The sequence below is a fragment of the Acanthopagrus latus genome, chromosome 23, assembly GCF_904848185.1.
Source record: "Acanthopagrus latus isolate v.2019 chromosome 23, fAcaLat1.1, whole genome shotgun sequence".
In the NCBI taxonomy this organism is placed as follows: Eukaryota; Metazoa; Chordata; class Actinopteri; order Spariformes; family Sparidae; genus Acanthopagrus; species Acanthopagrus latus.
In genome coordinates, this window is record NC_051061.1 from 13,067,816 (window position 1) to 13,084,815 (window position 17,000).

Consider the following 17,000-nt stretch of genomic DNA (forward strand, 5'->3'; position numbering starts at 1 on the left):
GGATGCCCAACAAAGAAGCAGAGAAGATGCACAGCTATACTGGCTTAACATCAGAATCAGCTGATATTCGCCTGGTCTGCTAGCTGCTTATTAGCAAAAAGGGTGAATTTCACCAAGTACAGTGGCTGATGTTTATCTGCTGTGTCATATAAATTTTGCGCTGACACATTCAAGAGCTTCTGACTCGTGATATTCCTGCTTGTAGGCTATGAAAGTACAGAACATTTCTTCTCATCGAGTAGCTACACTGTAGGTGTATGGCAGGCTAAAAATGCTTCTGAATAGGCTGCTTTTCAAAAAAATCTTAGAGCACTTCAAATGACAGGGGAATGAGGGGCTGGATGACTGAAGTTTGGATATTCTTTATACTGAAGATTAATTTGTCCCTCTGTAACCAAAGGGGAAATAAACAAAAACACCAACAAAAACAAAATAAACTGCTCAGAATATCACAATCGGTGCATTTCTGTAAAAGATACACAGTTCCAAGCACAATTTTGAGGTATGTTTGAGCACCACTAACCTGGAGCTGCCAGGAGCATCCAGAATAGAGACAGCAGCCTCTGCACCACCGTCCCGGCCCCGGATCCCACCGCTTTGCCCGCTCTCACCACACAGTAACCTGGCTGCAGGAGGCAGTAGCCTGGAGGTAAACATTTTAACTGATTAGTTGCTGCACAACTAGTTTATACACTCAAACTGGTTCCCTCATAAACTACCCTTGTACCAGCATATCTACAGACTGTCATCAACATGAGTGAAGGCTGGTTAACCTGTGTAAGCTAGGACACTCCACAGGGCCCCCAGCAGGCGTCGAGGCCTGGAGGACTGTGTGAGGAGGACGGTGTGTGTCTCTGAATGCTGCTTCCCTTTACAGTCATCACCTGTGTGCGCCCAAATGATGGACAGCAAGCAAACAGAAAAGAACAAAAACAAAGGACGTGTGAATGAATGAAATTAAGATGGCATACAAGCAGAAAAAACAAAGGAATGAAATTCTGCAATCACAGCTACTGAAATTAAAATATAAAATGAATCAACCACATTATAGCAAATAAAAGTAAAATACAAAACTGAAATGCATGTGCTGAATGTAATGAAAAACATGGACAGCAACAAGCCTTGTTGAACCCCCAAATGTGTCTTGTGATTGAAAAATGCTTTAACTTTCACTTCAATGTAACTTTTTGATTGTTAACCATTTTTTCAAGTGTGTTGCTTAATAGACAGTTCAAACCTTTCTAATGATCCAAAATGCTGATTATTGTCATCTCAGTACATATTTCTGTTTGTGTGCCTCTTACTTTTCTCCATTGGAGTGTTTTGGTTTTTTTTGCATTTGTGGTTTGCTGCCCTTCGTTGCTTTTTAAACTTGTTTTTATTTAAAGTTATTTCTGAGGTAAAAAGTGCAATAAATTGTTTTAGCAAGGACATTTTAATAAGGAAGAAAGATTTTTTTTCTTCTGTCTCTATTGTTCAAGCTTCAGAACATGTTTTCAGAACACCATGACAAAGCAAAACTAGCCTGCTGGCTAAGTTACATTTACAGAAATTTTGTCGTTAATCCCAAGCTTATTTGTGTCTGGAATGATCATCACTTGTGTTTCGTTTTGGTGTTGAACTGGTCCCTTGAAATAGGTTTGGAGGGCTGACTTGACTGAAAGAAAAGCATCTGCGGGTCACAATGGTCAACAGGCCGCTGACTAGCTAAAGCAGTTCACACAACCTCTGCTCACTGGTCCTCACACAGGTCACGCATATAATTAACTCTGTCAATCACAGTGACCACAAGAACAAGTATAGAGAGAACGTGTGTGCACGCACACTTACACAGGGAACCATTGAGATTAAGACGCGATGCATCCTCAGTCACCAGGCCCTTCACATTCATGCTTCCACAGAAACTTGAGTGAGCTGCAACATACAGACAAAACATTTATTTACATAACAAAAACATGCTGCATGAGAAAATTATGACGTGAGGACTAACGGATGAAGAGGAGGAGTGAATGCACATGTCACCAGTGTGACGACAGAGGAGCTCTAGGTCTTCATGAAGAAAATGAGAACAGAGAGGAGGAGAGGATACAGGGTGACAACAGCTAGAAACAAAATGTAGTGAAAGCTTCAGAGTTGATCAAACTCTTCTGCAGCTGTGAAAAGAACCAGAATCAGGAGTGAAGTGGGACTAAATCTGACCTTATAGAAACTGAAGCTTCTGTCAAACATAACTAAATGCACAACCAACACTAATGTGGATTTCCAATTAATCTGGGGATTATTTTCTTGATTAATTGATTAGTTGTTTGATCTATAAAATGTCAGAAAAATGTTGATTAGTGATTTCTGATGACAAATTAGATGTCCTCAAAAGTCTTACCCAAAGATATTAAGTTTATGTTCATAGAGCAGTAAGGAAACCAGAAAGAAAAATACTCAACCTGATTAACAAAATGGTTTCAGATTAATTTAATAGTTGACAACTAATTGATTTATCTTCTTAGGAGCTTGAAAACTACAGTGTTATCAAGTAGGTGTCAGGGTATCTTTTGAGTTCATTTAGAAACCCATGTTCGCACAACCTCATGAGAGTGAAAGTGCGGGCGACTTATCATGTGATAGCTTCATCCGATGTCAGGAAATGGTGTATTGGGGAGTGTACAGTTCTAATATTGCTTCTAGTAAACTTCCTCCTTCAGAGACAGTGTGAAAGTGAAGGCTGGATGGTGAGAGATGATAAAGGAGAGCCTCCAACAACTTCTCCTTAAACAAGAAAAGTAATAGTTTAAATGGTGACAAGAAAGAGAAGAGCAGCAGAAGAGGTCAGGAGCTGTGACCCCGAACCTTTGGAGTAGTGGCTGGTATCTTGTCCTTCATAGCCATTAGCTCTGTAGCCCATCACTCTGTTGAGAGTGGTCTGCTTAAACAGCCACAGCTGGGACAAACTGGAGGATACCGCTCGTCTCATCGAGTCCGAAAATGATGCGAGGACACCTGGTGACACACCCGCCCCGTATGAGCCACGTTAGTCAAAATGCACAGTTGAGGCACGGCTAGAGACTGATATTAATACACATATAAACTGATGATAGGATGAGGGGAAAGTGACACGGAAGACAGAATAATCCCCCAAAGAGAAAATCTTCAAAAGGCAATGAAAAGCCCAAAAAGAGAAAAGGTATTAAGGCTACATGTGAAATAGAAATAGACCATGACTCAGCCGGAAACATTAAGAGTGATGACGAGAAGCCTGCTCAGCCGGAAACCAATAAGGAGTGGAGATTTCATGTCAGCTGCAATAGACAGATGAGCCCACAATCTGTCAGTGTCCTCATCAAGATCACTGATGATCTCACTCTGAGCTGAGCCACCGCACAAGACAGAGGAAGAAAAAGAGAGAATGATGGGTAATGTATAAAGATAAAAATATGTCTCATGTTGTGTACCTTTTCCTGGGGGGCTCTTGGCCCTTGAACCGAGCCAGAGCACATTGTTGAAGAGCAGAGTGACTAACGACACTATGGGTGCCACGGCTCGTTTGCTGTAGCGCATACATGTGTTAGACATAGACACCAGGACACCTGCAGAGAGACACCACTACCAATTATATTCCCATTATCACAACTTCTTTATGATACGAACATAATGAGCTTTCAGCACCATCCAGCTTCAATAATTTCAGCATGTGATGAAGAACATTTCAACGCATTTCTCACCTGACTTGTTCCTTCGACTCCTGTCTCTGGAGTATATGCTTGTGAAAGGTGAAGATGAGGAGAAGAGGGCTTCAGAAGAAGCTTCTGCAGCCTGAGATGATGATAATGATTTTGATGAAGACCGTGTGATATAGGAGTCCTTCTGAGAGTGTAAAGAACAGTCTTTGCAGATGTAACCATTGACGAGCGTGGTATGAGACTTGGATGCACTGGCGTCGCCGTTGACACCTGAACTGTGGTCAGCGCTGAAGCTTCTCTCTGGGGGAGAGCAGCATGTACACAGATAAATCAACATGATTCATTCTTAAACACACAGGAAAACAGTGTCATTCATTAAGAATTGAGTTAAGAGATAAATAAGCATGCACTGGTTTAGGAGGTACTAAAGTCTTTTGATAAGGTTAAAGTATCAATTCTAAAATCTAAAATTACTCTGTTAAAAGTAAAACTCCTGCAATTATAATCTTACTTAAGTATAACAGGTGTTGGAATTAATATTTTCAACAACTGACCCCAGTGTCCATCCACAGAGGTGGAGGTTGTAGTTGTGGTGATGGTACGTTGTCTCAGGTGGGACTGGTCCACGATGGGGGTCAGCAGAGAAGCATCAGACGCTGTGCTGCTTTCCTGAACGGTGACGCACCTGCTGTTGTTTACCGGGGTACTGACAGCCGAGAAAGAGAGGGTTTTCCTCGGTGTGGCGGCTTGGCTCAGGGATAGAGACAGGCCACTGGAACTGGACTGCTGCTTTTTGCTCCGCAGCGTCCTGGAAGAGCAAAGACAGCAACACATGAAGAGGTTTGCCTTTTGTTGCACGTATGTGAGTAGAGACAGAGGCATGTTGAGACCATTAGAGAGATATGTACGGTAGGGTCAGTCCATGTAAATGCACAGTCCTTGGGTGCAAGGCTGTAGTTCATCAGAACTGGAAAAATGGCAAGATACAAACCACACTGGATGCATACTTAGCAAATGTGTGTCCCACATTTCACCAATGTCTACTGGGAAACATCAGTTTAGCTGCTGACAGTAATGACCCTCATGATTTATTTTCCAACTGTCATTAGCAATGAGAAGTTCAAGTTTCAGTGATTATAATTATTAAAGTCCCAAAAATATGCAGACGGTTATCACTTAATACCAAGAATCCATTCTTCTAGACATCTGCATCTGCAAGTGTCATTATTGAAGTATATATGAAATAAGTTTGACATAGTATCCAGCCCATTAGTTTCATTACTCCTCTTACCTGCTGATTGGTGTGTGGTTTGTTGTTAATACTGTATGGTTGATCCCATTTATTTAGTTAACAAACAAAAACATCTGAGCTTGATGACACTGCACTTGCGCGAGCCGTGGGATGTGTTCATTAATCAGACATGTTGCAGTGAGCTCTGATACACCTCTAGGACTTGCAGTCTCATTGTGCAGTATTGCAGTTACTGGAAATATGTCAGGAAAACTGGCATTTTGCTACTTGCAAATACGACAGGGTATACAGATGGACCTGTGTGGGCTGCCCATTGTTCCAGCAGCCAATTATTCTGAAACCCCAATAGTTTTGTAAAATTAATTTGCCCATTTGGTCATCTTATTATGACCAAAGTTTAGCAACTGCCGCCATGGTGCTGAATGAGCTGGGTTTTGCCATTAATTGGCTTCCTTTCTGGCCTTTCACCAATCGACATGTCAATTGATTTCACTGTTTCACTGCACAGACAATTTCCCAATGCCCAAATAAAATCATGACCCCTCACCTGAGTCAGCTGATCTACAATAAGCAATTTCATACATTGATGGAAATGTTGAGAAAATGCAGATTACTTGAGAAGTACATTTTGAGAGGATGGGAGTTTGGGTTGGGGGGACAGTGTGGTCCATCTGTAGAAAGGGTGTGTAAACCGAGCCACGTTAGTGTTTTCAGGACACCAGGCTGTCGCACAAATGTGATTTCAGACTTTTGGGGTTTGAATAATGGACTGTTGGAACGTTGGCATGCATCCGGACCCGTAGTCTCAAGAAGAAAACATTTATTGATTCAATCTTTGGGAAGCTGACACGTCAAGACTCTTTTGCCAGTCTCACCGTGTCTCTTTCCTGGTGCTGGTGTAGCTGCTGCTGTTGCTGCTGCTGCTGTGATTCTGGGAGTAATCAGCCACGCTCTCGTTGACATAGTGGCCAGCACCGGTCTGCAGACGCAGGCTCCGCCGCGACATCCTGGGTGACTCGTACACAGCTGCAATCTGGTGCTCCCTCTCAAACTCTAATGCTGCTGTGGAGTAACTGGAACTGAGAGAGGGAGACAGGAGGAGGAACACAAAGGGTGGAGAAAGTAGGGGAGAAAGAAAAGAAAGAAAGGAGTTTTGATGAAAGGTAATCCCAGGACAAGAGGCTTCTTACGTTTGTAACGTGGAAATTCATCTGAAGACAACAAACAGCGACTTTTCAGCCTCACATCAATACTGAGCAGGGATATCCTGCACTTTTCCTGATGTGCGTGTCATCCGCAACAACTTCAGAGAGGCTTTCTTGTTTTTCAACAAAAATACACAATAAACAGGGACAGACAGTCCGTTTAGAGAGCCGTTGTTCCCTGCAACTGGCAGTGGGCCTGACAGGAAGTGACTCACTCACAGGGGAGTGAGAAAACAAGACAAAAGAAAAAGGCACAGTGTGTCTCTGGAAGTATAATTGGAAAGAATAAGCCTAATAAACATCCGAAAGTATGCAAGTAGCCAGAAGAAAAAGCAAAATGATATTCCACTCAGTTCAACCTAAAGCCAACCATAAGTGGAAACATACCACAAATGTTGTAAATTTGATTTTGCCATGCGTTGTGCAGCTGTGAGTCACAGGGCCACACCCACCCGACAGGGCAGGCACGCAGAGCCGAAGCCAACATTCAGCCTCAACTAACAGGCAACAGGGCAGCAATTGCGAAATCCAATGGAACAATCATTATAAAAACTATTTCTATAATCCCTCTCAGCTGATGCAACAATACAAACAAAACTAAAGGAAATCCATGATTCAGCCGTATTTCTCTACAGTGGTGCAGCAGTTAAAATTCTAGACTCAAGCTTATTTATATGGCTTAATACATGAGTACTGCGTGATCAATAATATTAACAAAAACTGAACTGAAATGTTCCATTTTCATTGCTGGCTGTGTGCATGTGGCTCAACTGGGTCAACAGAATGACTACACAGACAGGGACGGGTGAATGAAGAGGAGGGGCAAAGAACTTTATCTGTCACTGGAGGACAGAAAACCAGCTTCCTGTTAGGGACCATCCCTGTGTAAACAAGAGCCGTGTGGTTTAAGTCACAGAGTCCCTGTCGTGGAGACAAGCTGTAGACTTAGCAATAATAGCTGTATGTACATGTATGTGTGCATGTGTACATGTACTGCACATGCTGCTGGCTCTAAACCCTGAGGATTACACACTCCCACTGAGAGCCAATTATGTGCTTTCGTCCTGACTCTGCCTCCGGCCTGCTGCTCCAACTGGCTTTACTCTGAGCACATGACCAGGGCAGCACCTCTCCCTCTGTATCCTGTTGGTCTGAGATGACCACAGCTAGCTTCTTCTGCTTAGCATTTACCAAGGTGAGTGACTGCAAGTATATTTACCAGTTGGTTAAGACAAGACCGCTTATTTACATGTGTGTATGTTGTGTTGTACAGAAATCCTCTGCTGATCTTATTTCGTCTCCCAAAAATAAAATGCATAAGGGTGGGAAATCAAAGATCACAGATAAGGATATATGGCTCTAAAACCACTTAACAATACTCAACTGTTCAAACAGTGAAACTCTCTTTGTGCCCCTTTCACTCTCCTCACATATACACCCTAATAATAGTCTCAACCAGGAGGAATTTAAACACAATCATATCACTGTACATCACTGGTACTATTAAGCTTGGAAAATCATTCAAAAAAGATTAGCATACCAACTCCTGCTATATATAAATACTACAAACACAACATCAGAGCATATTTAAATTCATGTAGACATTTTTTAGACATCTACCTCAGTTGTTTAGGGGAATGTTGTATGGCTGTTTTCTGGACTACAACAACTTCACCTGACTTTCATTTGGTACGGGAACGACAAGATAATGACTGACTTTTCACTTTCGGGTAAACTCGTGCTTTACCGGCATGGTAAGAAATGCTAACTTCACTCATGTGTGAACATCTCTGGTCTTTTTTTAGCATTGCAAAGCTATTACATTACAAAAACAACAACATTAAGCAGCATTAATATTGATGACACCAACACAACAATATCAGATTATGCACTGAGCAAAGAGGTGACGTAAAATCCCAGTGGTTCCCTGCAGCAGACAACATGGGAACCCATGCAAACATACCAGATATCAACAGAACAATCTACTTTCCATCAAAACTTTCCATCATCATCATCTGCTTGTCTCATTCAAATATGAAATTCAAATATTGTAAAACAGTCACGGAGAAGTGCAGTGTTTGTTTTTGTGCTTTTAATTTGAAACTGTCTTGATTTCAGTGTGCTAAATGACCCAAAAACAGTTCAGCAAGATTACTATATAACAATATTTTAATGGCAAACCTACAGTTACAATATAAAGCTGCAGAGATACTTAAATAAACAAAAGCTTGCCTCAAGGTTAAAAGAAGGGAAAAAAACATTGTGCATACAAAGCAACAGATGTAAGTTATACTAAAAGATAATGGTTCAGGATTCACTGGTATCGTGACTAACTGAGCAACTTGGGTGAGGCAGGGTGTGTGTGTGTGTGTGTGTGTGTGTGTGTGTGTGTGTGAGAAAGAAAACAGACTTGTCTGTGTAGCCTGCAGCCAGACACAATCATTTATGTGACCTTCTACTCTACCTGGCAACTCACGAACACAGATCTTTATTTGAACAACACACACGTGAAACCCCTATCTGGCAACACAAAAACTGTGAGCATCTCAGGTGAAAATAATGGTTAGAAACTTGACTGCTCAGTTCACAGTCCCTATCAGAGGATGTAAACATGTTTAATTAGTTTGCAAACTCTTGTTCATTGTTCTGGGTACCCAAATTGATCCGTGTGCCGCCCTCTCCCAGGCGGCTCCCACGGCCCACATCAGTGATAAAAATAGAGACGTGAAGAAGACACAGATGAAGAGACAGACTTACAGTATTGAGAGAGAAGACACTTCCATCCTGACATTCAGCTTCCTGGAATCTCTTCTTACATAACGCTAAAGCTTTGATACTCTTCCCACACTCTGTGGGCACAGCCGGTTTTCTTTCTTACAGTACACAACTACATCAGATACATTCTACATTTTAGTCACTTATGTTCTGCTTTTTTTGTTATGTAGCACATGTGTGCTCAAGGTTGTATAGTCTTGTGTAGCCAGATTATGAGTGATCAAAATTTCTGTTCAAAGTACTCTGCGAGAATCAAATGAATAACTTTTATTAATAACTGATAATTCATTTCAATTTGGTCTCTTGGAAACTATGATATTTTTTCATCATATTCAGTATCTAAATGATCAAATTAAATAATGTGTGGAAATAAAATTATGGTCAACAGGAGTATTAGAACATAATCAGTGTCTGGTTTAAGAGAAATTAACATTACTTCAAGCAAGTGCACAGCTGAAATAGGATCAGATCTTCCACACAGCCTCAGGAGAAGGGCGACTGGACCACAGCCAAACATCCAGGTGTTAACTTGACAAGATAGATGTCTTTGCATCATTCAGTAAGTATCTGCCCGTGGGGTGGAAGCCCTCTTACTTCAGTGTTGGCTCTTTACTGGCTCATCAGGATATGGTCCCCCGGAGACAACACAAAACCAGAGATTTTTATGGCAGCGCCCAAGACAGGCGGTAAATCTGGCTCGTCACCATTTCTTTGAAATCAATCCAGAGAGCCACAGAGGATCAATCCCTCCATGACAAAGAAAAAGTAACTCTCGTAACATCGCTTCTGGTGAGTCTACACCTCTAATATCATGTTTGATTCTCTGCCACTGAAGGGACTTGCCACCCACCCACCTTCTGCCTGCTTTGCATGGTGTATGCAAAAAAAGAGAGATCCCATCACAAAGCCTGGATACAACGAGACATCACGTTTACAAGTACAATAATCTGGTAATTTACCATCTACACAGCAGGTTTGGTCTGCAATTGAACAGATCAGAAACGGCATTTATGATTCAAATAAACATTTCCATTTGGATTAGAGCCCAACTGATATTTCGATCAGTTTTCTCATACTGCCCAGTGCTGCAACAATGTAATCCTCCTCTGTTTGAGACACACTGTTTCAGCTCATGTCTCTTTAAGGCCCACCTTCCTATCGTCTAGCCTGCTCTGGTTGGTCAGCTCACACATGCCAGAGCCCACACCATTCACTATGTCTCTATTCAGCACCGTCATGTTTTCAGCTTCCACTCACCTTCACTTGTACCATGACCATAGGCATAAGTTATGCAAATGTGTGACATAGGGATGGAATGTGAAGTCAAGAAGTTGCTGAATTAAAGGCGGGACTACTGATGGGGTGTTTCAGGAGCAGTGTTTTCTGTGGGAAAGTGAGGCTCTGCTTAGCGAGGACTTTATGCTTTTTGACTTTCAAGATCTTGCACATGGAAAAGAACAAATAAAAAAAACTGCAGGAAAGGGCAAAAAAGAGCATACTACATCTCCTTTAAAGCATAACTTGTAGGGCTACAACTCTTGACTGCTTTTTAGATTAGATGAGATTATTAGATTTAGATGTTCTGAAATGTATTTTTTGTTGGACCAGCAGTCTATTATTTTGGCTTCCTTTAATGGACTTATTGTTTCAGCTATAACAACTTTAACTACAAACTTGATTTGACAACAATAAATGCCAAATTAAAAAAAAATGCAACAGTTTTCAGCTTTCTGCTCATTGCATCATACCACAAGCACAGAAGTTGATCTTATAAGAGAATCCAATATGCAGCTTCTATCTGCTATAGTGAGCTCACAGAACACACTTGCACAACAAAACCCTTGACCAAAATTTACTAGTACTATGGTCTGTGGTCACACACCGACCTACATGCACATACATCATATCTTAGACAGAGATAACAGAAACCATGTGGTTGTAAATCTCAGCTTCAAAACCGCAAGTGTGGTTAAAAGAAGTCTTGTCAAATGCTCGCCAGGAAGCCTGTATTCTCTCTCTCTCACACACATGAAAACAGAAACAGACAGAAAAAAAGTTTTAAAAGGTGAGGGGGCGTGTTGTTCCCAATGAAACTCAGAGGAGGAGCAAAAACTACCAATCAAAGATGAGGGAAAACATCTGATAGTTAGCCTCAGTGTGTGCTGCATGTCTCGGGTGATACTATTCAGAGATTGTTCACAGAAATGTAATCACATTTGACATTTTCCACCAATGAGTCTGTGGCTGCCGTCTCATCAAATTGATTTTTTTTAAATGGCTCTTTAATCCAATCACAACTACATCAATTAAGTTTTTCATTGCAAGCACAACAAAACTCAGGCAAAAACCTCTTTGTACCTAAATCCTCAAATTATTTCAAAGAGTTGGGATGCTCTGGGTGAGAATCAGTAAAATGAGTATTTTGTCACACATTCCCAACAATCTATTAAAATCTCCCCCCTGTGACAGTGTAGGGCCGTGCTGTGTTTACTCAAATTATACTGCTCATTTTTTTTCAGCTGTGAGAGTCTCTGGAAATCCACGGGGGATGATACCAAATCAGAGCAGAATCGTAGCACACTCTGCCTCCCCGTTTCTTCAGACTGTCACAGAGTGGAGAAAGTCTTTTCCCCTGAGGTGCTGAGGCCTATATTTACCACAGGCCAGAAACTGGGAGTTTGGGTCAGAGCCAAGAGCCTTTAAAATTTCCAATCTGACTATCTCTGGGAGGGTAGGATGTGGCAGTGTGTTTAGGATCGTTCCAGCCCACCCTCATTTTCCCTCCCACAGACTGCACTTTGCTTGTGTCCCACTCTCTCTCTCGGCTCTGTCCTCTTCACATTAAAGCACTATAGTGTGCCATTTCATGTTGCCGTGGTTTCTACGGAGACCACTCTAAACAGCTTCCCTGGCTCGAGAGCAACTGTGATCAGTAACAGAGGCTGGTCATGTACCATTACCCAGCAGACACACTGATGTCTAAAATATAACAACAAATGCTTCATGAATGTGGGTGTTCTTAAAAATATTCAAGGGGTCATTTTACTGTAGTATTAAAATCAGTAGAACAGTTACAGAAATGTCTGTGTTGTTGTGAGTTTAACCCTCAGAGGGAACAGGACTCCAGCTGCTGTCACTCGTTTGGCACTTGACCAGTGTTGCATGAACTGAAATACACGCAGATGTCAAAACAACTGTGACAGCATTGTGAAGAACAACCGCCCGACTGGCACTAGTTGCAGCCCAGTCCAGCCCTGCAAGGCGTGACTCACATGTTCAAGTGTCACAGCACCAAATGTGATGCATATCCTTTCTCAGACAATGGTCGAGTAAGTTTTAAATAGTAATAATAATCATAAAATGTATTGTAATTAATGCTCATGTTTTGTGGTTCCGAGGAAAACTGCACGGCATTCGGTGAATTAATAAGGCTGCAGCCTCAACCAGCCTCTGGCTTGACAAAGAAAAATAATAACACTTCTATATCTGTGTTACTGCCTGCATTTCAACAGAAGTTTGGCAGGGTGGGAGGTTGAATTATCGCTTGTTTTCGATCTCCTACATTACTTATCTGCTGCTACTGATCGCAGAATGCCACATACAGCACCAGATAACTCCAGCACTGCTAATGCTTCCTACTGTCACTGTTCAGCTATCACTGGGGGGGGGGAAGGAGACACTACAACCAGAGGCCACAGCCCCACTGACCCACTTCCACCATCATAAAATATGAAGGCTTTGTGCGTGTCAATATACAGCACACACATCTGCTTTCAGTGGCGACTTTGTCTTTCAAAAGCTGGAACAGCTGAATGATGAACCACCTAATATAAAGAACCACTATATCACTTTCCGCTGGGATGCAAATCACAAGCTTTATCGATGCACTGCGTCTCTAAATTGTCACCAATTTCCGCAAATGGTGGTGTATAAGATGACTTCACCTGCTTTTCACCAGAAGTCAAGGAGGCAAATGCCCCTGCATTTACAGTATCAATTAAGTTAACACAAGGCTAATGCTCAAAGTTGTAATGGTTGTTTCTCATGTGATGTCAGGTGACTGGCTGGCCTCCTTTCTCTCTTTCTCCTGGACCATTCAATGCCACAAAACTTGTCACTGCTCTTTTGAGTTCTGACAACAGATGGGCCAACGGTTTCCGTCACCTGACCCCGTCCGTCTCTACGCTGCTCTCTTGTATTCACTGGAGGCCATAGACACATACAAACACCCTCTACAGACTGAGCACACTCAGCTGTCGGACTGTCTGATGGGTTGATACAAGTAGCAAATGCGATATTTAGATTATTGGCAGAGACAAAGACATGTAACTGCCTTCATTCAGCTGATTTAAATGTCATCAAATTTTCTCTCAGGAGAGCTGAGATTCATTAGCCACTCAGCTGCAGCACACACAGGGCTAATATAAACCTCAGATCTCTCGACTAGCTGATCAAGAAGCATAAACTATTAGTCTAATCCTGGGATCAGGGCCACGGTTGTGACTGAGGTTCATTAATAGCTTCTCAGCTGACCACATTCAAAGGAACACGATTAGCTTGTTCCAGCCCTTCAGTCTACCTGACAGATTCCAGCGAGGAGTCGAACAAGCTTTTGTACATTCATATTACCTTGCCTCAGTACACAGTGTGACACATAAGGCTGCCGACCAAGACTGGATTTAACATCAGTGGAATGCACTTTGTGTCAAAGCTGAGTCATTGAAGAAAAAATACAATTTTGATAAATTTTTTCAAGCAAAACTATTAAAAAACATCTTAAATGTATCCAGTAGAGTGTAAACCTCAGTCAAGGCCCAACAGTCCACTTTCGTAACGTGGAAAGCTCTTTGGTAGTTTTTGTGTAATCCTGCTGACAAAGCAACCAACAAAGCAACAGTCACGGCTGAGAACATAACTGAGGTAATAATCATTAGTTGCAGCCCTACTCTGCCTTAAAGCTGAACTAAAATCATGAGGATGTTAAGGGTTTGTTTTGCCATGTTGTGATAACATCAAACTCTACAACATGAAAATATGCATCAGCATGAAAGCCATTCCCACAACCTGTGAAAGTATAAAAGCTGCTGACATATTTACTATAGAAGGCATCTAATACCACCGTCGAATAATGTCACACATAATTACTTAAAAGAGACTGCGGCCTGAACTTGTTCGGCTGGAGGGGAAAGAGCTCGAGGTAATGTAGCTCTGCTGACTGCAGTTTTCACATCGTGCTCTGCATTTCTGCAAAACAGGGCTGTAAACCTAATGAGAGGTCGTTGTTCGAACTCGATTTTTTTTTTACAAGACAGTCATACTTTCGCTTGAATGATGGTAGGCCTTCGCCGGTGCAATAACTCTTCCTTTCCCTAAACACAGCAAGAGTGAGTCCAGGTGATATTTCATTTCCAGTCAACCTACATACCCAAACGCCTTGCTCTGTTCTGAGGACTACCAACACCAAAGGTGACAGCACTGAAACGTCAACATTCCTCCACATGCACAGACCTTCCCGGGTAAGTGTCAACCACACCTACGGTATCATCTGTGATGAGGAGTACAAGAAACAATGCATAGACGAGGAGTGCAATGGGAGAGGTTGGCATTACAGGAATGGTATGTGCCTGCTATAACTACTTAAAAGTTCAAAAATGTTTTTAAAAAGCTGGAGTTGGCACTATAGTACACTATAGTAAAACCATGTACAGACAAATCTAGTATGTGTTCCATTTTTACCCTGTGCAAGCCTCCCCAATTCCCCACCAAGAATATAAACACACACCAACTGACTCATGAGGCTGAGTCATCAAAACCACAACCACAAGAGTTTTTTTTTTAAGAGCTACTGACTTAGAAAACCTCTGAAAGTTTAAAAAAGAACAAAATAATCAAAAACATATTTAAAAGTTTAATGCTGTAATTATGTTTGTTACCAATTTCACAGTCTAACTGGGAACAGGGCTTGACTATCGACTCATCACTCTTAAACGTTTTGTCTTGGAACAGGACACAAAAAACAGCACTCAGGCAGTGAATATGAAAAAACCTTTGGGATTACTTGATAGCCTAGAAACCTTTCATTATATTACACTGTCATGGGGACATGAGTAGACTGACAACAGCTATTATAATAGTGTCAAGGTTGACAGTGCACAATAGCATACTCTGCTAAAAGCAAAAAAAAAAAAAGGAATATAGAGTAGCTGGTTGACACTAAACTTTCAACGCCTTGAAACTGATTAAAACACAACAGCAGGTTCTCAAGGACGATGTGGCTTCATTGGGAGTAAATTCTCTGAGCTGCATGCAGTCATAAATGACAGGCAGGGTGTAACTGACACACCACAGGCCTGACTGCTTGGATGCTACAGCCTAGCACTGAGGTCTCACCTGAGAGAGTAGGTATAGCCGGTGTTCTCCGGAGCACACTGTGGCGGCGTATATGTGTGCAGTTGGGAAAAATCCATGGTCATTCTTCTGTGTTTAGACTGCAAGAGTCAGGATGCAAAGGATAGCACTCTTTAGCCAAAGTGGACATGATGCTGGGGAGGGGTAATAAGCACAAACTGACTTCTATACACACTCACAAAAAAAAATAAAAATGCATGCACAGTCTGCCTTGTTTCAGCCTCGTTCTACTAATGAGCTCAAGTCTTGCAAGCGTATTTTAAGAGCTGATTCAGAGCTGCATCTACGCATTTAACACAATACAGCACTGGCAAAATCCTTGCCTCTTCCCAAATCAATTCTAGCGCTATTCACTGGGCTGTTCTCCAAGAAAACACAACCACCACCACCACCACCACCGGTTACTGCTAGGCTGTACAACCATGTCAGAAAGCCCAGCACAGGGAGGCCTTAATGAGATTTGCTGGACATTCCTTTTCCCCAGGAACACAACAATGCTACTGTGGCTCTAACAGCGGACAAGAGTTGGCCGACCTCTTCCTGCATGTTGGCTCTGGCTGGTTTTCGGATGCCACTGAAGCTGTAATGAATGACTCGTCTCTTCTCCTCTCCTCTGGTCGGCAAACAGACGGCAACTGCCAGGAAATGGCTGGTGGAGACGGAACAGATAGAGCGACGGTCCTCTCTCCTGTTGTGTTAAGCAGACTCCTCACCAGGACAGCTACTCCTACAGTGACTTCCCGGGTAAGCTCCACGCACAGAGAGGGAGCAGTATTATGAAACCGAGCAAGACGGCAAGGGGTGGGGCTGGGTTTTAGGCAATGGGCGGGAAACAACTGGTCCGAGGGTTGAGCTTCTCACGGTGAAACGTGCATTATTCAAACAGGCTGTGCAAATACACCCCACAGATGCCGGTTTACAAGGTACACCTAGCTAAAACTCATACAGTCTATGGCAATAATCCTGCATGAAATGAAGATAATTTTATGTTTTTGCTGAAAATCTGTTTAAGAGATGCCAATTCAACTGTATGGTCACTTTGGAGGCTACGTTATTGAATTAAAAGGTGTTGTTATTATTACGTTCACCCCATTTGTATCAGTGGTTCCGGGGTCACAACATAAATCTGAGGGGTTGTGAGATAATCAACAGGGCTATGCGATATGGCCTTGAATTAATCTGTTTTCAATATTTTTTAGGTTATATCAAGATATGCAATACACATTTTGATATTTTGAAATCAAAATAATTATTAAAAATGTGGGAAATTAATTCAATACATCACTTTTCTGTATAAAGCCTTTGCATGTAGGAAAAGACAGCATTTATGCCAAGTCATGGTACTATAATATTCATATATTGTCCAAATGTGACAAAATTAATCCCAAAGTTCAATTAACACCTTTCAAAAGCAGTTTTAGGAACATTAATGATGGCAGGATTTATTGCAGTAGTTTTAGTTAGTTGTGCCTAATAAACTGAGTAATCATGCAGCAACCCACTTTTTGCACATGGCCAAAACTTCCTCATATACCCTGAGCAGGAAGTGGACTTGTCCTCCAGCATCTACTTAACAATTCATTCAATCAGTGGCATGATGCCAAGATGGAGCAGCAATTAAAACAGATGGCTTTTCCTAAAATCCACCAAAATCTCAACCCATAATCTTAATCACGTTTCAAATCC

The 17,000-nt window shown here is 41.9% G+C and overlaps 1 protein-coding gene across 11 annotated transcripts in view; it reads right to left on the minus strand.

Moving 5' to 3' along the window:
• The window catches only part of sun1 (Sad1 and UNC84 domain containing 1), a 30,299-nt gene that overhangs the window by 9,383 nt on the left and 3,916 nt on the right, over positions 1–17,000 (minus strand). For 4 of the 11 annotated variants that reach the window (XM_037088579.1, XM_037088577.1, XM_037088576.1 and 1 more), the window contains exons 2-10: positions 15,297–15,394; positions 5,802–6,005; positions 4,229–4,482; positions 3,717–3,974; positions 3,447–3,581; positions 2,845–2,994; positions 1,831–1,914; positions 774–884; positions 524–643 (exon numbers count right to left, since the gene is read on the minus strand). In XM_037088579.1, the coding sequence (XP_036944474.1) occupies positions 524–643; positions 774–884; positions 1,831–1,914; positions 2,845–2,994; positions 3,447–3,581; positions 3,717–3,974; positions 4,229–4,482; positions 5,802–6,005; positions 15,297–15,379 (1,399 nt within the window). In that variant the 5' untranslated portion in view covers positions 15,380–15,394. Of the gene's footprint in view, positions 1–523; positions 644–773; positions 885–1,830; positions 1,915–2,844; positions 2,995–3,446; positions 3,582–3,716; positions 3,975–4,228; positions 4,483–5,801; positions 6,006–15,296; positions 15,395–15,848; positions 15,996–17,000 lie in introns of those variants that run through there. The other 7 variants (XM_037088575.1, XM_037088581.1, XM_037088580.1 and 4 more) reach the window with 7 other exon arrangements.